The sequence below is a fragment of the Macaca fascicularis genome, chromosome 5 (genome assembly GCF_037993035.2).
Source record: "Macaca fascicularis isolate 582-1 chromosome 5, T2T-MFA8v1.1".
Classification (NCBI taxonomy): domain Eukaryota; kingdom Metazoa; phylum Chordata; class Mammalia; order Primates; family Cercopithecidae; genus Macaca; species Macaca fascicularis.
In genome coordinates, this window is record NC_088379.1 from 156346092 (window position 1) to 156371212 (window position 25121).

Sequence of the window (25121 nt, forward strand, 5' to 3'; positions counted from 1 at the left end):
GCTGAGAGACCAAAGAATGATGCAGACAAATCCAGCTTGATTAGTAGATGGGTTTATTAAGATTTACATATGGGGTACTCCTGGGTGGCAGCAGAACAACCCTAGAGATCCGTGCTGCCTCCCATCTCTAAGGTGCTTTTAAGCTAGTTTTCTGACTTTTTGCCTACTATTTGTGTGTATTGGGACTATTTTCCTTGGTAGGTTCTTAGATACTCTCCGAGATGTTTGGGTTCTCAGGAATACCTGTTCCTGGGTTGGGCACCATGGCCTTGGCTCACTGCCTAGCCTGCGTGATTCAGGCAGTGAACATACTGGTAACCTAGTGGGGGATCTGTCACACTACACTAACCAGAAAAAGAATTTAATTCTTTTCATTGTATTTCTCTCTCCCTTTCCCTCATCTGAAAACCAAAGTATAGGATTTGTTTAACTAAAAAACAAAACAAAACAAAACAAAAAAATCTACCTTACCAGAATTATTTATTTATTTATATTAGATTGGTGCAAAAGTAATTGCGTTTTTTGCCATTTTTGTTTTTTTAAGGCAAAAATTGCAATTACTTTTCACCAACCTAATAGACAAGAATCTGGCCCTGTTGCCCAGGCTGGAGTGCAGTGGCATGATCATAGCTCATTGCAGCCTCCAATTTCTGGGCTCAAGTGATCCTCTCACCTCAGCCTTCCTAGTAGCTGTGATTACAAGTACACACCACCACACCTGGCTAGTTTTTAAAATTCTTTGTAGAGAATGGGGTCTTGCTGTATTGCTCAGGCTGGGCTTGAGCTTCTGTCCTCAAGTGATACTCTCACCTTAGCCTCCGGAATTTTATTTAAAAAAGAAAGGTTACATTAGGTTCTTGAAAGTGTCTTTTGAAGTAGTATGTAGTTGAAAACATATCTTTAAGGACACTTTATTGAATTAATGAAATACCAGTGTACTCAGCATAATACTGATTATATAGTTTCAAGTTTTCTTTTCTTTTAAAGCGTATTTTCTTCAAATGAAGCTTAAACGGTTGTATTTTCCATGTACAAATATGTTTCAGTTCTGGTAGACTCAAATAAAAAATCTAGAACCTAGTTTCCTAATTAACGATAAAGATTGTGCTGTATGAAGTTATGCATAAATATTTAGAAGAGGAAGGCTTGGCATTAAAAGGACTGACTCCAGAGTCTTCCTTGGGGAAGAGTTGTTGTGGGGACTAAAGGAGTTTATTATTTATGACAAGGATTTAGAATAGTGTCTGGCACAAAGTAAGTGCTGTATGTGTTTGCTGTTTTTATTATTGCTATTATGTGGCTTAAGCCATTTATTTGTATAATTTTTAAAAGTTTTTTTTTTCATTGCCTGACCCCTAAAAGGATTTGAGCCTCTTCCAAAGCAACTGAAAGGTCCTCTGCTTTTAGTAGAAGTTAATGAAAAGCTAGAGTTTTGGAACTCCCCCTTTTGCCCCTAGCCGTCTTTTGTTCTAAGATGAAGTTTCTTAAATTTGGTGGTTCTACATTTCCTCCTCTGTAACACGATGGTCTAAGATGACATCTGTAAGATGACAGTTCCACGTTCTGATATCTTTTCAAGTCACAACAATTCTGTGACTCTTTGATCTTACCTTCTGCTTCAGCAAGAATGTTAGGGTTATTCCTTTAGAATTTTAGAACCGGAAAAGCATTAACCAAACACTTCTCTCTGGGGAACTCCTCCCTTCTCCTGGCTTCATTTAGTGTTTGTTGTTGTTGTTTTCTTATAAATTACTAGCAATCTTTGTTTTTCCTTTTATATATTTTTTCTAAAGCACTTTTTACATGCTATATAATGTATTTAGTTATTATGTTTATTGTCTCTGTCTCCCTGTTGAATGTATTAGTCCGTTCGCACATTGCTATGAAGATATACCCAAGACTGGGTCATTTACAAATAAAAGAGGTTTAATTGACTCACAGTTCTGCATGGCTGGGGAGGCTTCAGGAAATTTACAGTCATGGCAGAAGGTATGTCTTCACAGGGCAGCAGGAGAGAGAATGAGTGCCAGCAGGGGAAGTGTCAGACACTTGTAAAACCATGATATCTTGTGAGAACTCACTCACTATCATGAGAACAGCACAGGGAACTGCCCCCATGATTCTATTACCTCCCACTGGGTTCCTCTCATGACACATGGGGATTATAAGTGTTACAATCCAAGATGAGATTTGGGTGAGGACACAGCCAAACCATATCAGTAAGCTTCATGAAAGCAGGGATCTTTGTCTTTTTTGTTCAGGTGGCTGATACATAGTAGGTGCCAAGTAGGGGCTCAAAAACATTGTTGGATGAACAAACAAATAGATTTTCAGTTGTCTACTGGACGATTTCTAATAATCATCTCCAGTTCTTTTCTGAAGCAACTATCTTTCATGATTTTTCTTATCTCCACCAGTGACACTACCTCCATGTTGTCAAGAGCAAACTCCTAGAGAAGTTGGCAGCCACACCTAGAACAGAAAAATTCAGTGATTTTCAAGGGGATTTAGGATAGTCACCACCATCGTGGCCCTGGGTACAGAAACAGTAGCAGTACAGTCTCACACAAGGTAGATGGGGCTGAATCTTCTCAAACAGAGAACTGGGGATAACTGGCCAACTGCCCAGGAAATTGCTTCAAGTTACCAAAATTTATTACAAAATCATAGCTTCTGTTGGGTATGCCTGATATGCTTCCTCTGTCATGTTAGTTCCATTGGAGATTCCTTATTGCTTCCAATAAGGAAAGCAAATTCCCAATTTTTGTGGTTTGGCATCCAGTTCCAAGTACCCCTTGTCAGTTGTCTGCTCAGCTGAGGCCTCCTCCTTAGGGTCTCCGAATGCAGTCCTGCTTCTGCTTTAAAGCCCCTCTGTTCACTGTGCTGTTGTTCTTCACCCATTCAAATCCAACTTTTCTGATTGAATACAGCAGCTTCTCAGCCCTCACTTGCATGAAGCCATCTGTATCATGTTTCTGGGCTCCCAAACATTGTGTTATTCTTAAATATTTCATTGCTTATCTCCTGCTTTCCTCACTTGTGATAACCTTTTGAGGACAGAGAGTGGTGGAATAATAGAGGTAGGGATTCGTGAATGAATCATAAATTCTAGCTAAAGCAAAACCCACAAAACCATTAACGTAATTAACTTAACATAAGTGCATTTACTGGCCTGTGATGAAGTTTTCAAGGGGTTTAGAAAATTCTGAGATCAAGTCCTTTCTACTTTTGTTTTTTTGTATTAAGATGACCTTTAAAAAAAAACTGGATGATAGTGATAATACTTAGTAATAGTAATGGCTTCAAATGAATTATCTGTACTTGCAAAAATAGAACATTGGCAATTGATTGCGTGTGTGTATACATATGTACATACATATTATATATTTTTAGAAGTAATTTTATGGATCTCTGATATCAGAGAGTCTGGGAAAGATGGTTGCTAATCACACAAGCATACATACATACTCTATCTCTTTACATTGTTGGCTGTTCTCTCCTCTGCTCAGGCTCAAAATATTCATTCTTCAGGGTCTCAGACATTGGCTTAAGATTCTCATGTTGTGGTTTGATTCTGGTTGTCCAGCTAGGAGATGTGTGAAAGTTACTTTCCATGTATGTAAAAACACCCTCCTTCCATTTCTTGAACTTCAAAGAATATTTTTTCTTGTTCTGTGCAGATTAATCTAGACAATGGCATTCCATTCCCTTTTTAAGTAAATCAGCTTTGTTAAGGTCATCAAAAAAGAAATTTTACATGGCTTTCTAATTTTTCAGGCTGATGAAAGCACTCAGGATACAAAAGACATTAATTTGTTCATTTTCTTTCCAAATCTTGTACTATTTGTTCTCTTGTTCTATATTGTAAGGCAAGTTAACATTTGCTTCCTTTTTGTAATTGTTCCATAATCTCAAGTTTTCATTGAATGTTTCATTGAATTCACTATATGTTTACTCTTGGATTTTGACATTTTAATTATTAGGAACATTTGATCACATATAATCTTAATAATGTTCAACAATACCACACTGCTCACATTTATGTGGAATGCTGACAGAATGACAGGCAGTGGGAGCCAAGATTATGTGCCACACGGCTGATTGGTGCAGGGGAAGGCGGGGTGTTCCCATGTTACAACGCAGTGTCTCTTGGTTACTGTGCAGTTCCAGACAATAGATACCTGCTGTTTTAGTCAGAGTTTGTTGGATGCAAAGAACAGAAGCCCACTCAAATTAACTACAAAAAAAAAAAAAAAAGCAAAAAACCCAAACCTTAAAAATGTAGAATCTCGTAGCCAATCTATGTGGCACCAGTAGACCCATTAGGGACTATGGCATGGGCTGGAAATAGAAAGTCAAGAATCATGGTCATTGCCTCCTCTCTTGTTCTTCCTTTCTCTGCTCTCTATCCTCTCTCACCTGGGTCAACATATTTGTGCATGCCAGCATTAACATGACCTTTTGGTTTTAGGCCCATATTAGACCCTGCATTTTTCATAAGTCATATTCCCAAAAGAGACCATTCGATTGGCTTCATTTAGCCTGTGGAGTCATTCCTGCTGGATCAGGTTGCTACCCTGGGTTCAGTGTTCTTCAGGGTTTAGAGTAGGGGAGGATTTACATGGTACAAATTGGGAAGCTACTAGTTGGATATTGTGTCTCCTGCATTGGCCCTTTGTTTCTAATCTGTTCTTCCATATGTTCTATCATTTTGTCTTTTTGTTATACACTTTGAGAGATTTCCTTACTGTTATGGTAATTTTATTAAATTTCTATTTTGGCAATCACATTTTCAGAAATATTTTAAAAGTTTTTTATTGTTCTCTATAATCACTTTATTTTCATTGTGTCTTATTCTTTAATGATTATAGTTGAGTGGGTGTGGGGTGCAGTGTGTGGCTATTGCCCTGGCACTTTGGGAGGGCAAGGTGGGAGTTCAAGTTCAGCTCCTGCTTGAGGCCAGGAGTTTAAGACCAGCCTAGATAACATAGCGAGACCCTGTTTCTACAAAAAAAATTATTTTAAAAATTAGTCAGGCGTGGTGGAGCAAATCAGCTGGGCGTGGTGGTGTGCTTCTGTAGTCCCAGCTATGCAGGAGGCTGAGATAGGAGGATCGCTTGAGCCCAGGAGTTCGAGGTTGCTGTGAGCTGTGATCGCACCACTGCACTCTAGCCTGGGTGACAGAGCAAGACTGTCTTAAAAAATATATATTTAAGAAGATACTAAAACCATTTTTTGAGTATTGGTCTCGCTCTGTCACCCAGGCTGGATTGCAATGGTGTGATCGTAGCTCACTGCTGTCTAGAACTCCTGGATTTAAGGGATCCTCCAGCCTCGGGCCACTCTTTGAAGTACAGTACTCTTGTTTCCCAAATTAACACTTTGCTTTCAGGGTCAGTTTTCCCCTCCTGTTACTGGTCTTCCTTGTAGACTTGGTTCCCTATTCGTAATAAGGAATAAAGGACTGGGAAAAGTTTCCTCTACTCTTTTAAAAAGATCTATATGTAGAGCCTTTTTTTTTTCTTCTTTTTCCTCAGCTGTCCCTGTTCTCTGAGTGAGAATTCTAAATGAAGCGCTGTGTGCGTGCGTGCGTGCGTGTGTGTGTGTGTGTGTGTGTGTGTGTGTGTGTAGTACTGGGTTGTCTGTTGGCCAGCTTTTCTTCACCCCCAAAATGCTGTAAGGAAGTATTTACTCTGAGGTATCAAAATTCACATCAGAAGCCTTCACAAGCCATCTCTTACTCCCTGCTGCCACAGTTGGTTCAGTTTCTTTAGAGATGAACCCTGAGATGTGTTGTCTGTCATCACACTTGGCCAGGCTGTGCGAAGGCTGTGCTAGAGGCAGGGGAGAGATGGGAGTGCTAACTGTCATCACTTCATCCCCCTATTTCCTGCCGCAGATCCTCTCCCCACTCTGTGATACCTGTTGACTCGGAGCCCAGAGCCTCCCCAGGCTCTGTTGAACAGATTGCCTCCTTGGTGGCCTTGGAGAGCAGCTTTCCCCTCTGTTTCATCTGTGAGCGCATACTCCTTACCCGTTCTGTGTTCCAGGAATTTGTTGAAATCTCTTACCCATTTAAAGTTTCCTTTTAGTGAGCTCTTTTCAATAGTATGGAATTCTTCCATTTTGTTCTTTGATGCTTTTCCTTGCAATTGGACTCAGGAGGGACATCCAGGCTGTCAGGCACCTTGAAATGGAAGCCACATCAGGTTGTTCTTTTAAAAAATAGCATTTGATTATTGGCTTTTATTTTGCTTTTTAAAATAAGACATATACATATAAAAGAATATATATAAGTACATGTATAATTTAAAGAAAATTAATAAAATGAACTTGGCTACCTACTATATAGCTTAAGAAACTGAATGTCGTATGAGTAGTACCTTAGAAACCCGTTTGTCCTCCCTTCATTGTATCCCTTTTGTCCCCCACCCACCCCCCACATTTCTCCTATGGTGACCATTATCCTTCATTTCTTAGTCACTCCTTTGCTTTTTTAAAAAATGCATTTGTTTTTTATATATTTATATCTAGACAATATATTATTTAATGTTAGCTGCTTTTGCTCTTTCTACAAGTAGAATTCCATGACATGTACACTTCTGTACCTTGCTCTTTTACTCAAGCTTATGTTTTTGAGATTTATCCATGTTTATTCATGAAGCCATATTTTATTTATTTTTACTACAGTGTAGCACTGCATTGTAAGATATACTACAATTTAATTATCTTTTTAAAAGAGGATTAAAAATTTTTTACTGTATACTCATAGAACACTTCTGATACCAAATGTGTGTGGGTATTTCCCACACCAACCAATTCTTTAATTCTTGGCAGACAGTGACTACTTATCCTACAATTTAATTCTGACACTAACTGCCTGGAGTTAGCAGAAAGCCCACAGGTTAAGGGCTCGGTCCAAGATTGCCCCCTACCTCAGATGCCAATAAGAAGTAGGGAGTCCCCAGGTTTCCTACAACTTCTATCTGACTTGGCTACAAATTGGAGGTTCTCATGACCCATTCCTCAGGTTCGATAATTTGCTACAAAGGCTTGTAGGACCCAAGGAAAGTTTACTTACTGTTACTAATTTACTACAAAGTATATATTAAAGGATACAAATGAACAACCAGGTGAAGAGATAAATAGGATGAGGTCTAGAAGGGTTCGAGCATAGGAACCTGTGTCTTGGTGAGCTTTGGGATATGCCACTCTGTCGACATATGAATGTGTTCTTGTACATCAACTAGGAAGCTCTCTGAACCCCGCAGTTTAGGGATTTTATGAAGGTTCCATTTATGTAGTAGGCATGATTGATTAAATCATTGGCCATTGGTGATTGAACTCAATTTGCAGCCCCAGCAAAGTGGGGTGGGGGAGTGGAGGAGTGGGGATGAAAATTCCAACCCTTTAATTAAATGATTGGCTCTGATGACAACCAGCCCCTTTCCTCCAAGAGTCACCTCATTAACATAAATCCAGGTGTGTTTGAAAGGGCTTATTATGAATAATAAAAGACGTCCCTCTTATCCCATCACTCAGGAAATGTTAAGGGCTTTAGAAACCCTGTGCCAGGAATCAGGGGACAAAGACTAAATGTATATATAGGTCCTCTATAATATGAAATACATGAGCATTTTTAGTTCCAGCTATTCAGGAGGCTAAGGCGGAGGATTGCTTGAGTCCAGGGGTTTGAGGCTGCAGTGACCTATGATCACACCTCTGCACGCCAGCCTGAGAGACCTCATCTCTTAAAAAATATATATGTATTTCATATGATATGTTATTATATTGCAGTATCAGACTTTCTGATGCTGGTGAACATTTGTGTTTGTGTAACCATATAATCATGAGAAAGATTGCTATGAAGGTAGCGCTGTTGCACAAGAGTTTCCCTAGGATATAAACCTAGGACTGGAATTGCCGCTTCCTAGAGTATATGTGTGTTTAGTTTTACTAGGTGATGACAACTGTTTGCCTGAGTGGTTGTACCAGGATACAGTATATCAGTGTATGAAATTGTCTGTGGCTCCCCATCTTGGACAGCACTTGGTATGATCAGATTTTTAAAATCTTTTGCCTGTAGATATGGAATCATTTCTTACTGCGTGTTTTTAAAATTGAGATGTGATTTATATGTACTAAAATTTACCTTATTGTGGCCTTAACTTTCTTTTTTTTTTTTTTTTTTTTTTTTTTTGAGACGGAGTCTGGCTCTGTCGCCCGGGCTGGAGTGCAGTGGCCGGATCTCAGCTCACTGCAAGCTCCGCCCCCCGGGTTTATGCCATTCTCCTGCCTCAGCCTCCCGAGTAGCTGGGACTACAGGCGCCCGCCGCCTCGCCCGGCTAGTTTTTTGTATTTTTTAGTAGAGACGGGGTTTCACCGTGTTTGCCAGGATGGTCTCGATCTCCTGACCTCGTGATCCCCCCCGTCTCGGCCTCCCAAAGTGCTGGGATTACAGGCTTGAGCCACCGCGCCCGGCCTTAACTTTCATTTTTAAGGATTTATTTTCATATGGCTACTAACCTTTCATGCTTTCTCTTCTATAAATTTTTGCCATATCTTTCCAATTAGTTCCTCTTTTAGACTGGTGGATGTGCCTTATATATTCTGGATATACTGTACATATACACACATAATGTCATGGGATTTCTTTCTTTCCTTTTCTTTTCCTTTTTTTTTTTTTGTTTGTTTGCAGGATTCATTTTACCAGGAGAAAAAGGCAGTGCTTATGTCCAGTAGTCAGTTTTCTGTAAATATGAATGTGTTGTTCTTTTTCTTTTCTTTTCTTTTTTTTTTTTTGGTCGTGGTTTAATCTTTGACAAAATTGGGAACTTTCAGTACTTTAAAAAGTTTAGAGTCTTTGTTTCCTTCACCTCCTAATCTGTTACCTCTGTTGTGAAACATTGTGATTGAGAATGTATCCTTGACATTCAGTAACTCAGAATGTTTTCCTTAGAGTGCACACTATTAAAGTTGGAGTCTGACGCTTCAGATGCTTGTGGTGCTTGGTGCTTGTGAGGCTGGCTCTGCTGATAGATCTAGCTGTTTTGGAGGTATCAGTCCACAGTCTGGCCAGCACTTGAGGAGATGGGCTGTAAATGCTGATCCAGACTTATGAGAACTCTAGTGTTTTTCTTGATTCTGTAGTTAACACATTTATGAAATTTGATGGAAAAGTAAGTTGGCTTTAATAAAATTATAACATTAATTAGTAACCATTCTTTTTTCCATTTAATGATTTACCCTGAAGTTAACTTAAGGGATATTTTCTGTTAAGTGGTGATATTTCTATGGATAAAAACTTAGTAAAATGGCAAAACTTTGCATATTTAACCACATTAGTAATTTATTTTAAAAGATACTTTTTGGAAGACTTCTTAGGACTGTAACAAAAGTGCAAAAATGAACTCTGAAATAGTTTTTTTGTTTTTGAATGCAGAGAGGTCTTCCAAAAGTTCATTCAAAGTATTGATGTATGGTAACTAGCAATACATCTTTTACGTAAGCTGCTTGGTCCTTCTCATGACTGTTCTTTTTGGAAGGCTTACATGTTCTTAGAGTTTTCGTAAACATTTGGAATGTTTTTCAAGGAATGCATTTTCATTTCCCTTCTGCTCAAAGTATTAGCTATCACTTCCCCTGTGCTGCAGCCACATGGGTGGTCTTCTTTCATTTCCTCGAACCACCATGCTTTTCCTGACTTAGAACCTTCCCATATGTTGATCCTCACCCTCTGCCCACTCCTATTTATATTATTTATTTTTAAAAAATTGTAGTGAAATATACATTTTATGGGCTGAATTGTGCCCACTCAAAATTCATATGTTGAAGGCCTAACCCCCAATGCCTCAGAATATGATTGTATTTCAAGATGGGGGTTATTTGAAGAGGTAATTAAGTTAAAAGGAGGTCATAAGGGTGGCCCTTCATTTGATACAACTGGTGTCCTTTTAAGAAGAGGAAATACAGACACGGACAAGTACAAAGGAAGACCGTGTGAAGTTACAGTGAGAAGACAGCCATCTGCAAGCCAAGGAGAGAAACCTCAGGAGAAACCAACCTTGCCTGCACCTTGATCTTGGACTTCTAGCTTCCAGAATTTTGTTTGATTGTTTGTTTTTGAGACAGAGTCTTGCTCTGTAGCCCAGGCTGGAGTGCAGTGGCGCAATCTCAGCTCACTGCAACCTCCACCTCCCAGGTTCAAGCAATTCTCATACTTCAGCCTCCGGAGCAGCTGGGACTATAGGCGTACACCACCACACCTGGCTAATTTTTTTGGTATTTTTTTTTTTTTAGTAGAGATGGCCTTTCACCATGTTGGCCAAGCTGCTCTTGAGCTCCTGGCCTCAAGTGACCCTCCCATCTTAGCCTCCAAAAGTGCTGGGATTACAGGTGTGAACCTCTGCACCTGGTCTAGCCTCTAGAATTTTGAGAAAATAAATTTCTGCTGTTTAAGCCACCCAGTCTATGTTTTTTGTTATGGCAACCTGGGAAACTAATATAATACATAACACAAATTAGCATTTTAACGATTTTTAAGCATACAGTTCAGTGGCATAAAGTAGTTCACATTGTTGTACAACCATTACCACCATCCTTCTCCAGAACTGTTTTCATCTTGCTAATCTGAAACTCTACCCATTAAACAGTAATTCCCCATTATCCACCTTGGCGTCCAGCTCCTGGCAACCACAATTCTACTTCTCCATGAATTAGACTACTCTAGGTACCTCTAGACTGGAATCATACAGTATTTGTCCTTTTGAGACTGGCTTATTTCACTTAGTGTAACATCCTCAAAGGTCATCCATGGTTTAACATGTGTCAGAATTTTCTTCCTTCTTGATGCTGAATGCTCCAGTGTATGTGCATATTCCACATTTTATTTATCTACTCATCCATCGATGGGCACTTGGGTGTCTTCCAGTTTTTGGGTGTTGTGAATGTTATGAACATGGGTGCACAAATACCTTTTTGAGTCCTTACTTTCACTTCTTTTGGGTATATATATTTAATACCTAGGAGTTCAGAATTGCTGGATCATATGGAAGTTCTATCTTTAATTTTTTGAGGGACTGCCGTACTATTTTCCTTACCAGCTGTACTATTTTACATTCCTTTCAACAGTGCACAGGAGTTCCAGTTTCTCAGTTTTTTAGTTAGGTCTTTCTGATTAGTCTGTCTCATGGTACCCCGTTATATTCTTTCATAACATTTACTGCAGTTTCTAATGATGCATTTTGTATGTTTTTAGTGTCTACTTTTTCAACTAGACTGTACACTTGAGCAGGGATGATGGTAGTTTTTTTAGTATCGCCATAGCATTCTAGTATGATGCCTGATACATAGCAAGCTCAAAAATAATGATTATGTAACTAACTGAATGAATGAATACATGATGTGCTTATTTTGTGCCTGGTACAATATTGAGCATATTTTATATGTTAATTTTATTTTCACTTCAATCCTTTGAGGCAGGCAGTATTTGTAACCTCACTTACATATGAGGGAACTGAGGTATGGAGAAGTGAAGTAGCTTGCTCAGAATTAAGCAAGTTAGTGAGTGTTGGAGGTGGCATCTTAAAATGAAAAATTTTTTAATTGACACATTATAATTATACATATATATGGGGTACAACTTGATATTTCAATACATGTATATATTGTATAATGTTCAAATTAGGGTAGTTAGCATATTCATCACCTCATGCATTTATCATTTCTTTGTGGTGAGAACATTCAAAAACCTCTCTCCTAACTATTTTGTAATATGAAATACCTTACTGTTAACCATAGTCACCCCACTGTGCAATAGAACATGGAACTTATTCCTCCTGTCTAACTGTAACTTTTTTCCCCTCTACCAACTTTTCCCCATCCTCCCCTCTCCCATCCTTTCCCCAAGGAGGTGGTATCTTAGTACTTGTCTGTCTATACAAAGTTTATGCTTCTAATCATTCTTAACTCTAGAGGTAGCATGTGTCCTGCGGCGTGTTGGGATGGTGTTAAATAATGCCACAAACTCGTATTTTGCTTTTGATGAAATGACAGTCTGTGAAGGTTTACAATATATATATTTTTAAACTTGAGTTTTTCTGTGATGATTTTTTAAATAATACATTTGCATGTTCCTTTTTTCTCTGAGTTTAGAAATCTTAAGTTTTATCAGTTCTAAATATTGAGTACTTTGACATCTTTACTCAAAAATTCCCTCAAATTTAAAATTTTACAAATAAGATGTACTTTGATGGTGTTGATAGGGATTATCATGAGCACACACTTCATAAAAGTTTAAAATGTACGTTTGTTGATTGGTGATGTGGAATCCTAGAAATATCATTTGAAAAAACTTATTTTAATAAAAGCAATGCTTATACATTGCAAAAAGGTCAAACGTAAAGAAATGTATAAAATAAAAAGTAAAAATAAAATGTCTAGCCTCAGCCTAATAGTTTTTTTATACATTCTTATTTGTACTGTTTCATTTTACTCAAATAAGATCATAATATAATGCTGTTTCCATTTAATAATATCTTTTGGATATTTTTTCTTAGCACATACACACTATAGACTAAAAAGTATACACCATATACTTTTTAAGGGGTGAATTGTGTTCTATTGTGTGGATATACCATTATTTATTTAATCTGTCCTCTTCTAATATAAATTTGGATTGTGTATTTGTTTATTTGACTTATGTAAACCATGCTGCAGTGAACATTCTTGTCCATATATCTTGGTATGCTTACATGACTATATATATAGCATAAATTACTATCAGTGATATTGCTGAATAATACCACTGATAGGCCAATACTCTGATAGGCCAATTTGCCCTCCAATATTGTTGCATCAAATTTCTATAAGATTTTTCTCTTTACGCACACCTTCAACAGCTTTTAATATTTGTACATATGAATGACAAATGTTTCAATGGTGTTTTGATCTTTGTTAATTTCTTTTTTCTTTTTCTCTTTTTTTTTTTTTTTTTTTTTTGAGACAGAGTTTCGCTCTGTCCCCCAGGCTGGAGTGCAGTGGTGCAATCTCAGCTCACTGCAACCTCCGCCTCCCGGGTTCAAGTGATCCTCCCACCTCAGCTTCCGAAGTAGTTGGAATTACAAGTGTGTGCCACCATGCTTGGCTAATTTTTGTATTTTTAGTAGAGATGGTGTTGCATCCTCTTGGCTACCAAGAGATCTTCCCACCTCAGCCTCCCAAGTTGCTGGGACCACACATGCATCACCATGCTCAGCTAATTTTTGAAAATTTTTTGTAGAGACATGGTCTCCTTATGCTGCCTAGGCTGGTCTTGAACTCGAGCTCAAGCAATCCTCTTGCCTTGGCCTCCCAAAGTGCTAGAATTATAGGCGTGAGCCACCACGCCTGGCTGCAATTGGATGTATTTTTCAAGTTAAACCTCAACAAAGATTCTGTTATTAGTAAGCTTTCTGAAAATCAGTAGATTAGACTCGTTAACATGGTTCTCAAAGGAGATTTTATTAAATGTAAAACTTGAAGATGTTACCTCTGTCAATGCTCATTTGAAAAATGCTTTGGTTTTTAATGCTGTGTATTCTGGCAGATAAAAATGTGTTTGCTTGGAAACCATGGACACCTTAGTGAAAGGAGATATGAACATTTTACCTCCAGAGTTTAATTAAACATTTAGTTTTTTACATGTAAATTTTTCTGGTTGTAAAAGTGATACATCAGGCTGACGCGGTGGTTCACACCTGTAATCCCGCACTTTGGGAGACTGAGGTGGCTGGATCACTTGAGGCCAAAAGTATGAGAGCAGCCTGGCCAAGATGGTGAAACCTTGTCTCTACTAAAATAAATAAATAAATAAATAAATAAATAAATAAATTTATATTATATTATCTATTATATGTAAATATATTTATATATTTATAAATAAATAAATATATAAAGATATATTATATATATATATGTATAAACTAGCTGGGTGTGGTGGCTCATGCCTGTAGTCCCAGCTACTTGGAGGATGAGGCACGAGAATTGCTTGACCCCAGGAGGCGGAGGTTGCAGTGAGCAGAGATTAGCACCACTGTACTCCAGCCTGTAGAACGAGACTCTGTCTCAAAAAAATATGATATATTTATATTCTAGAACATCTTAGATATGTAGAAAGCATATATTAAAAAAACTGTAATGCCATCATCTAGAGATAGCCACCATTAAATTTTGTCATATTTATTTCTAGTATTACCTTTTCCTATGTCTGCAGACATTGAAACATATATGTATATACAAACATACATTGATATTTTATAAAATTAGGCCTATACTGGACATAGTTTTTTTCTTTTTTGAGATGGAGTCTTGCTCTGTCACCCAGGCTGGAGTACAGTGGCACGATCTCGGCTCACTGCAACCTTCACCTCCTGGGTTCAAGCGATTCTTTTGCCTCAGCCTCCTGAGTAGCTGGATTACAAGTGCTTCCCACTATGCCTCTCTAATTTTTATATTTTTGGTAGAGAGAGTTTCATCATGTTGGCTGATCTTGATCTCCTGACCTCAAGTGATCCGTCCGCCTTGGCCTCCCAAAATGCTGGGATTATAAGCGTGAGCCACTGCACCTGGCCCATAGTTTTAATTTTTCATTTACTATTATGATATAGGCATTTTTCCATACCATTAAATATTCTACAAGGTTTGCCATTTAGCTGTGCAATCTCGGACAAGTCATTCAACCTCTCAGTGCCTTATTTTGTCATCTGCAATAGGGATAATAATGGAGATAATGATATACTCACTATACAAGTTTATTGTATGCATTAAATTCATGTAACGCATACAACAAACTTACTAATGCATGTAAAATATTCAGAACAGGCCTGAGATGTTATAATTGCTAAGTTGATATTATTCTTATTTTAAAAACATGATTTCAGATCACCTGAGGTTGGGAGTTCAAGACCAGCCTGACCAATGTGGAGAAACCCTGTCTCTACTGAAAATACACAAATTTGCTGGGTGTGGTCATGCATGCCTGTAATCCCAGCTACTTGGCAGGAGAATCGCTTTAACTGGGAGATGGAGGTTGCGGTGAGCCGAGACAGCACCATTGCACTCCAGCCAGGGCAACAAGAGCGAAACTCCATCTAAAAATAAATAAATAAATAAATAAAAAACAAACACCACCAAAAACCATGATTTATAATTTTTCATAGTATTTCATCCTATGAATATATAATAATATATTTAGCCACTTCCTTATGGGACACTTTTAAAAAACCAAATATTCATTATTACAGGTAATGCTGTGATGAATAAATATTTTTGTACATAATGTTTTCCCATGGAAACATACATAATATACATTTCCTGAAAGTGATGTTATTGGGCGTCACAGCTTTCAGGTATAATACAGTGTCCTTTTGATTTTATTATGGAAAAGTGGTGTTAAAATATGGGTTTTTGATTATCACTGGGTTAAGACAGAGAGTTGATTCTTAAAGGGTTGTGATGTGGCATTCTTCTGCCTATTGATTTAGGCATATCCCATTGGAGGCACATCAGGAGCCACTGGAGTTATAGGTGTGAAAGGCAGCCATTTCTTTTCCTACCTGTTTGGGCCAACTATTCCTACAGGTAACTTTGGGTCTACTTGTATGACACAGAACAAGCTATGCCAAAATGCAGACATTTTCCACTACAGAGACTCTGAAATAGCTCTTTTGCAGAACTAAAGAGGCTAGTAAGTTTGTTACCTTTTTCCCTCAATGTAAAAATTTTATATTCCTAAGTGTTTAGAGCTGTGTTTGTTTAAAACACGCATGTCCCTAAAAATTCCAGTCCAATGAATGAAAATTCCTCAGAGCAAGGTTGAGGCAAGTTAGGCCTTAGAAATCCGAAGCAGAGACTATAGTAAAACACAAAAAGTCTGGGAGATGCACAGGTGTTTTTCTGAAGGACATTTTTTTTTTTTTTTCCAGGTGATACACTTGGGCGTTGAAGGACATTTTTTGAAATCATGAGAACCGAATGTTTGACTATGAATGTTTCGTTATAACTGCCTGGAAGGTTAGAGTCAAAGAAGTTGAAGTAGGAATATTTATAAATACATTCCTTAACTTTTAGCTTGTGTGTGAAAATGGAGAAGATTATGTGGCTTATTGTTAATTTTCCTTGGCCCCTTATGTGGATTTCCCCATCCCCCAGTTGCAATTCTTGGTGGCTTACACTGGCAAAACAAAAAATCATTCTTCACTATGGTTTGGGACAGAGCTACCAGATCTTATTGGGAAGGTAAATCCCAGGAACCCTTCCCCATATTTTGCCATTCTGAACTGTGATTTGTATAGATGATAATTTGACTCTGAAGCTGCTCCATTGAACAATTACAAGTTCACAATGTTAAGGACCAACGGTAGCATCACGAGGCTTAGTAAAATTAATTTTACACACACAACTTGTATTTTTCTTCATGCAATTTGTACACTTACTGGGTTGAGAATTCACAGAAAATATAATTAAGGCTATCGAAGCCAGAGAATATAAGGATGTTTTCCCACTCTTCAGTGTCACTGTAATAATAGCACCTTGTGTAAGAACTCTAAAAACCTTGCCAATCCTTTATAAACTGAGATAACCACTGCTGTCATTAAAGGAGGGCAGGTCATTCCCCAGCAGGGATCAGCTACTCCTGCCTCCTACTGTTTGCTGATTTAATTCTCTTTGTAATAGTGAAGCTGGATTAGGAGTCTAGAGTTAGCACTGCATGCCTTTCCAAAGGAACCAGGGAAAGACTAGGAGTCAATTTCATTACTTTCTTGAGGTACGCCCCCCCAGCCTCTGAGGTCTTTTCCTTGTATTTTGGAAGTTCAGAGCTGGTTCAGGGAGATGCCACTTCTTCCTTCAGTGCTGCAGGTATTTTCTGAAAGCCTTCCATCAGTGGTCCTGATCTTGGTCAGTGGGACCACATTTCAGTCTCTGTTATTACACAGAATACAGCTCTGCTTCTAAAGGCAAAGAGGCAGAGAGCTGAGTTTACTTTACTGTTAATTAATTGATGAGTTGTTTCGTTTATGTTTAACAAATAGGTATCAGGAGTCTGCTGTTTATTGAGAGCTGCATTAAGCTCTGTGAAAATATATAAAACATATAAAACACAGTTCCTGTTGAAAGCAGTCTGGAGTATAAGATAGAAGCACTGAGCACTAGAGAACAGAATAGAAAAATTTAATATTTTCCTGTTCTAACTTGGCCCACACAGGTTTTCCGTTAATGATAAAAGGACGTAACTGATAATTCAGAAACACATACCTTCTTAACATACATCATCTATGGAAAAAAAAAGCCATTAAGGCACCAAAAAAACCTACTGTAGGACTGTAAAGATATTTACCTATTACAGAGATTTATTGATATGATAAAATTAAACAACCATAACTCTCTAATTTGTTAGAAAATCTCCGTCCCCTTCTGTCATTCCCAAAAGTCTATCCATTGAAAAATGTTCTCTTTAAAATAACATCATCAGCTTTCAATACTCTAAAATAAAAACAAATGGGCTTTTTTTCAAGGTTTACAAACATTTTTCAAAATAAATGCAAAGTAAAAGGTAAACAGGGCCAGCTGGTGGTGGAAAGGACTAAGGATTTCCTTGTGTGGTACAGAGCTGGAGTGCTATGGAACTCAAGTGAAGAGAGTTGGGCATTAAACCTCTCGGAAGATGAAATGAAGGGAAAGCAAATGAGGAAAACAGGTAGAGAGTTACTTTCTGCACCTTTGCTTCTGACTCCTTATGGGACTCCTTAAGGGCAATTTGGAAATGTACCCTGATCCACCAATCATGGTTACATACAGTATTGTTAAAATATATAAACATTTAAAATCTCATAATGAAAGTAATAATTTTATAGAGCAGAAGACTCAGAAAACATACACATAACACACAAAAGAAAAATAAATCATCTATAATCTGGCCACCTAGAAATAACTATTGTCATGCCCTGACTTTTTTCCAATGTAAATGATTTTACATTGGGTTTCCAGATCAGAGGGTAAACAGATTCCATAAAAATAATGAGTTAGATTCATATAAGATTGTTGTATTCGTTATTGTGACAATAATTTTGACCCTATCTACCTTTTACTTTGCAGTTATTTTGAAAAATTTTTGTATTCCTTGAAAAAAACCTATTTGTTTTTATTTTACAGTTTTATTGTGATTATTTTAGAGTATTTGAAAGCTAATGACATTATTTTAAAGAGGACCTTTTCAATGGATAGATTTCTGGGAATGACAGAAGGAGATTTTTCTAATAAATTAGAGAGTTATAGTTGTTTAATTTTCTCATATCAATAAATCTCTGTAATAGGTAAATGTCTTTATGGTCTTACAGTGGGGCTTTTTTGGGTACTTTTAACAGTTTTTTTTTTTTCCCCGTAGATGATGTATGTTAAGAAGGTATGTGTTTCTGAATTGTTAGTTATGTCCTTTTGTCATTAATGGAAAACCTGTGTGGGCTAAGTAAGAATAGAAAAATGTGAAATGTCAGACAACTTAAAGTTTCTGATATGTGTGAAGCTATTAGGTGAACTTAAGCCCTTGACCACCGACAGGTGCATTTGGAACAGGAAACTGCCTGAGCAGTGGCCTTCTGCATGTAGGGAAGAGCCCTGGCCCTGGAAGTGTGCTTTCTGAATCTGAAATTATTCTATTTGGTCTATCCGTTTTGTACCCTACCAGGAAAGGGAGCAGAGGGGTTTTGTGTTTTAGAAGAACCTTACAAATTCTCCATGTTCCAGAAGTTCTTACTCACCATGAAACTGCAAAGTAGAGTTTATTCCTTTTCCCTCCACCTGTCGCATGTGTGTCTTTTGACTGATTGAGAAATCTTAACTTTTTTGGAAATTAGTGGCTCCTTGCTGTGATTTTTAAAAAGATGTTTTTAAGTATACTGTCTGGCTGCCTTAGTTCTATAATGTCTTTGATTTAACTCCCCTCCCACCCCTTTTTTAGGTATCTCTGAGACCTTTTTTGGAGGCGTGGGGATTATAAACTCAGAGGCCATGCAGGTAGTATAATATGAATATAAGTTTCTAGGGAGGAATGGTAAGAACTATGACAGACTGGAGAATACTTCTCTCTCCAACGGTGATTCAAATAAAACAGAAACAGAAATACATTTTGATGGCCAACAGGAAATCCAAATTTGGCTTGAAGCCTTCCAGTTTATGGTTCCTGTAGTAATAATGGTAGTAGAGTAGTCATGTGATGATAATGATTGTAAAAATAGCTAACATTTATTGAGCACTTACTATGTGCCAGACACATGTCTATCTCATTCTGTTTTCATGGTAAAGGTAAATGTTATTATTATCCCCACCTTAGAGATGAAACTGAGGCTTAGAGAGGTTCTTTGTCCATGTCGCAGAGATCATAAGTAGCAGAGTCAAAGCCAGGTTTGTCTAACTCAGAATCTTGAGCTCTGTGATGTGTTTTGACTTTAGGCCAGAGAACTTTGAATTGGACTTGGAAGAAAATAGTCAGTGGTTAAGCTACTCAGAGTGTTGGCACCAGCCAGTTTTGTGGCCTTGGGGGAAGAAGCCAGGCCTGGAAAAAGGGGCAGTGTTCTTGGCCCTATAAGGAGGAGGAAACAGCCTAGCCAGGTCAGCTGTGGTGTGAACAGGCTCTAGGAAAGTCTTCACCAGGTACTTTGGGAAGTGATGGCTTTGGTGGAGGGTAAAGAAAGTAGTAGTTCCTGTGAGGTGCAGAAGATGTGTGTGGGTTTGTGGGTGGGGGTGTCTGTGCAGCATATAGGAGGGGAAAATCAGACTAAATGGAAGTTTAGTAGGAGCTTGTAATGTAGGTTTTGGCAGATTTGAGTAAGGTCTACTGGAATATTTTGTACCCTGGCTCTCCTTAACTGTGTATGTGGGAATATCTAGAGCTGTAGAATAAATAACTAAAATGTATGGGGTTGAGATTTAATCCAGGGATTCTTGTTGCAGTACACTTTAAAACTGAATGAGGTTTTAGTCTGGGCGCAAGGGACTGTCTTTTGTTTGGCTTATCTTGGTCGGCTTCTACTTACACACCACAGAGTCGCTTTTCTTGGGCATAGTGGATCTCTATCAGGATCACTGGCATTTCCCGTGATATTTAGCAGAAAAGGGGTCATAGAGAAATTATCTTCACAAACCTTTGGTTGTTGAACCAACCAGCACCACCAAAATACTCGCTGTTAACATAGCACCTTTAAGCAAACAAGTGACTTGTTGTACCTTGTAGTTCTCAAACCTTCTCTAAGTGACTTTAACACAAGGAAATGAAAAGTAAAACCAATCTGTTCGTATAACCGGCTGCATGTGAACATAAACCCTAGGAAACACAGCGGCCTCTGTGAAAGGTCTGCTTGCATAAACCTCACAGAGCCCTAAAGAGAAGTTTTTTAAAAAAGTATATATATACACACACATGCACAAAAGGAATTACAGGAGTATATCTTGACTTTTGTTCCTGAAAAAAAGTGGATATACTACAAAAATTTATAAGAAGGTAAGATTGATTGATGGAGTTTACTTTCTGCCGCCTAAAGACTTTTAAATAGATACTGAAGGAGAAGGAAGCACATTTAGTTACAAGAAACCTAATATGTCTCAAAGTGAGTAGGGGTGGGACCAAAAGTCCAGCAAGAGTGGGTCTAGGGAAGCCCTTCTGTTAACTGTTTCATTGGTTTAAAATGATCACTTTCCTAGAAGGAACAAGAAAAACTGGTCCAGTTTGTTTTCAAAGTTGGAAGTAAATACTTATGTAAGCAGCTCCTGACTTTGCAGCGTTTCCATGTGGAATATCATTCAAGAATTTGGCCAGATCTCAAGTGATTTATGTTTAGCAAACAAGATTATCTTCAGCTTCCTATTGTGGAGGAGCAAATGGTTTGGAGTTTGGTTGCTGCTTTTCAGCCTCTTTTTAATTGCTTCTACCAGGTAGTACTGCATTAATCTTTGTTATTTATCTTCAGTGTTGGTTTGCGACAGAAGCAAGAAACCAGAACAGTGACTGAAGCTAGAATGGCTTAAAGTGTTAATACCCTTGTTGTAGAGCTACCAGAAACAACAACTATTTATTAAGGTTGATGGGAGAGAGAGCGAGAATGAGAAAGACCTTTTGCATACACTTGGAATTCAGCTTTATATATATATATATATAATCATATGACAGATGCTCTTAATTTTGTGGACAAATGAAATTAGATTGCTATTTTGAATGCTTATGATTGTTTATCTTTTTAAGAGTTTAATTTTCTTCCAATGTAGGAAAACATTGATTTTTGAAAAAAAAACATTTATTTTTGAAATTGTGGCTACCTATTGAAAAATGACACTTCTTTTTGGTATTTGAGGATACATTATTATGATAATATGAATACCAACATATTGTTTATTTAAAATGTAGCTAAATTTTTAATATGTTCTACATTTAATTTAGCTTTTAGAGGCCCTGTGTTAAAGGTCTTCCTGTTATTAGGTTTAAATTTGTGTGAGAGAAGTAAACATTTTAGCAAATAAGTGATTATTTTATTTCCCATGGCTGGACAAAAAAACGAATGAAGTGTTTCAGAGCATAACATTTGGGAAAACTATGTATTACATATTTCATGTTCCCTGCAGATAAAAATAACTACTCACATCTAGTTAGTGGGTTTCTGCTGTTATACCTACCACCACCACCACCACCACCTTTTTCTGAGTCTTGACTTGATGGTCTCTTCCTTAACTGCTGTCTTAATGTTTTAAGTTTCATAGCTTGCACACAGCGCAAACCAAGCAAAGATTAAATATATAGAGAAGGTCACTCTGTCTTTCAGATTGTATCAGCTATTTTGAGTCTAATTCTTAAACTGCTCCTGATACCTTGGCAGCAGGCCATGTAGTTGTCATTAGAGTTAAGTCTAGTCCTGTCAAGAACAGATTTACTAGTCTTTTTTAATTGCCTGCTTAAAATTTTTCATTTCCAAAATCAGCTGAAGAATTTAAGATTGTGAAAAGTATGGACTGAGGTCAAGTAAAAGTTCTGAGCAGATTAGGAATTCACTGAAGGAAGGAAATGAAGAGACGAATGATTTTAAGGCTGTTATGGAAGAGTGGAGGATTTCTGAAGCATTTGTATTTAGGAAAATCGAATAGGGCTTAAATTGTGTAGTTGTATGGCAATGGATATGAAGTTTACTTGATTGGTATAAATTATTTTCTTTTGTGCCTTTTTTGCATTTAAGTATGTCATCTATTCTTCTAGGGAACTAGAGGCTAAGCATTAGATAATTGGAAGGTTGAAGAAAACCAGATGAAGATAAGGTGGAATCTGGAGAGGATAAAGAGGAAAGTGTGCCCAGCTGGCTGAAAATAATGGTAGCATGATGGAGAACAAATAAGAGTTAGACGTGCAGCCTCCCCATGGGCAAAGCCAGTAGAATCTACGTTCTGCCATATAAAGGAAAGAGGACTGAATAAAAGGGAGGTGAAGAGATGTTTAGGAAGAAGCAGGATTTTTTTTTTTTTTGAGACGGAGTCTTGCTCTGTCGCCCAGGCTGGAGTGCAGTGGCTGGATCTCAGCTCACAAAGCAGGATGTTTTTTGAGAAAACTTGTTGGATGAAATAATGCATATATGCATCTCTGGGAATAGGAGAGGGCCAGGTTTCCCAGCAAATGGCCAGGCTTATTTTGTTGATGCTGCCTATCTAAGTGTGAGGTATGCTGGGCATGGCACTCATTCTTGTGACAATACCATGGTAGGATGATTATAGTTAGTAATAATATATAGTTTCAAATAGCTAGAAGGTGGATATTGAATGTTCCCAGCACAAAGAAATGATAAATGTTTGAGATGATGGATATGCTAATTACACTGATCTGATCACTATACATTATATGGATCAAAATATCGCTAGGTAGCCCATGGATAATTATCATATGCCAATTAAAAATAAAATTTAAAAATTTTAAAAATGGAAAAGAATGTACGGGCTATACTGGCCTCGAGGGAAATGTGGAGCCACAGCAGTTATGTGTGTCCCTGAAGGAAGTGGAAGACTGTAGCAGTTGGGACTATGTAAGTGATTGGATAGCCTAATTGAGTCAGAGCAGAGTAACCTAACAGGCTCATTTCTTTTTCTTGAATTATCCCTGACCTGCAGGACTTTGGGCATGGGATTGACTCCGTAATATATTGAGGGTAGGTCAGGCACAGAGTGGCTCATGCCTGTAATCCCACACTTTTGGAGGCTGATGCGGGAGGATTGTTTGAGGCCAGGAGTTCGAGACCAGTCTGGGCAACAAGGGATACTCTGTCCCTACAAAACATTAAAAAATTAGCCAGGCATGGTGGTGCATTCCAATAGTCCCAGCCACTTGGGAGGCTGAGTTGGTAGGACCCCTTGAGCTGAGAAGTTGAGGTTGCCATGAGCTATGATCATATCACTGTACTCCAGCCTGGGCAACAGAGTGAGACCCTGTCTCTAACAAATAAAATAAAATAAATATATTTTGAGAGTAAGACTGACCATATTCTAATATGTATCATTAAGGTCCTCATTTTGCTCCCTCTAAGCCTCTTTCTGAGAGGCACCATGGGTTCACATTGTTCCCTGACAGGCCCCGGTGTGCTGGGAATGTACTTCATGTTCTGTATCTTGGTTTTCTTTCTACGTGCCAATACTGGCTTGTTCACTGTCTGAACAGTTTCTTCAGATAGTTTCACTAGATTCTTCAGATAACTGGAGCTAATTGGTAAAATCATTCATTCTCTTGTGTAGGGTTAATTTATAACCCTTTCTCTGTTATATATTTACGTTCAAAAGAAGGATTCAAAGTATGTTACATAACTCGAAGAAATGGTGAAATTTTTGGCATGCCTTTGAGTAAATATTAAGATGTTGATATTACAGTGGAGTCATATATATGCATATTTCACTCATGGGAATTCAACTAATGCACCTGGCCAAAAGAAAAAAGAAGGGCAAAATAGTAATTGAAATATGATGAGCATAGTCCTGGAGTGAGCATAAAATGGGAGATGTGAGCCTGCTGTTTATAGGGGAGATTTAATTTCCTCTCAGAGTGAGAGCATTTTGGTCTGAACAGCATGACCCATAAAATGCAAGCCAGTTACTTTCTCTGATGTTTACCTGAACAGACAATAGTGTTTTCTGGATGGCTCATTGTGAACTTAGTGAGAGATGGCTTAGTATTGTATTTTATGAGGAATTACAGGGAGTTTTCAAGGGTAGTTTTACTATTTGTAATTGCTGCCTTGGTTTGACTTCAGACTCTAATCCAGTTCCCTGCATTATTAGGTATGACATCACAGTGTTGGCCAGTTGAGGGTAGATCTTTCAGAGCTCCCGTGAACTCCTTGAGATTTTGGACTTGTGTTATTTTTGTTGAATGAAATAATTTTCATGGCATGGGCACATTCTAGATGTTTTGGTTTAGAAGAGATGGGCTTTGCTGAGTGATTTAGGCTGTCTGTTGGAACTGGATTGCAAGTCATAGACTTGTTGAGACCATCTTTCCTTCTTACCTCTGGTGCTGCCCTAGCCAAAGAAGGTGGCAGTGGGGATGGTTGAAAGTAGAATGATGGTATGTCAGAGATCCCAGTGGCTTTGAAGTGGTTCTTATTATCCTTTCTGTTTTACACTGAATCCATATATTCTGTGTCATGACAGGGCACCTTGATCGTCACAGACAGTTTTGGCATTCCAGGAATGGATGACCTTCCAATTAGAAGATTACACTTCTTCCTTTGCCCCTTGCAGATGGCTTTGAACTCTGGAATTATGGGTGACATACATTAAAGCTGCTCATAAAAGATATGCCCCCAGCCTTCTGTTCTTTCCTTTTAAATGTGGTCCAGTTGTGCTCTACAGTAATGATCCTAGTATTTTATGCACAACTTGCCCAGTAGCTTACAATTATGTGTCACAAAGAAAAGTTTTAACTGTTTGGTAGGTGGCCTTGTCTGATGACAATACTGAGCATGTGGCATTTTGTTCTGTGTCTCACAGTATCACCATGACACTGACTGAAAATACCCTGATTTCTGCAAGGTGTCTGCTAGACCAGGCAAGATTAAGTAAAGATAATT

At 38.0% G+C, this 25121-nt stretch overlaps 2 protein-coding genes across 3 annotated transcripts in view; one reads left to right on the forward strand and one right to left on the reverse strand.

Moving 5' to 3' along the window:
• Positions 1-25121, reverse strand: part of LOC135971021 (uncharacterized) — a 61263-nt gene that overhangs the window by 33766 nt on the left and 2376 nt on the right. Inside the window, exon 2 of the mRNA XM_074039149.1 lies at positions 1611-1642. Within this exon, the coding sequence (XP_073895250.1) occupies positions 1611-1642 (32 nt within the window). The remainder of the gene's footprint in view (positions 1-1610; positions 1643-25121) is intronic.
• The window catches only part of FHIP1A (FHF complex subunit HOOK interacting protein 1A), a 264968-nt gene that overhangs the window by 26251 nt on the left and 213596 nt on the right, over positions 1-25121 (forward strand). Inside the window, exon 2 of one of the 2 annotated variants that reach the window (XM_065545584.2) lies at positions 15963-16050. The exons of the other annotated variant lie outside the window; for it this stretch is intronic. The gene's annotated coding sequence lies outside the window, so the exon portion shown is untranslated. The remainder of the gene's footprint in view (positions 1-15962; positions 16051-25121) is intronic. 2 annotated transcript variants of the gene reach the window in all.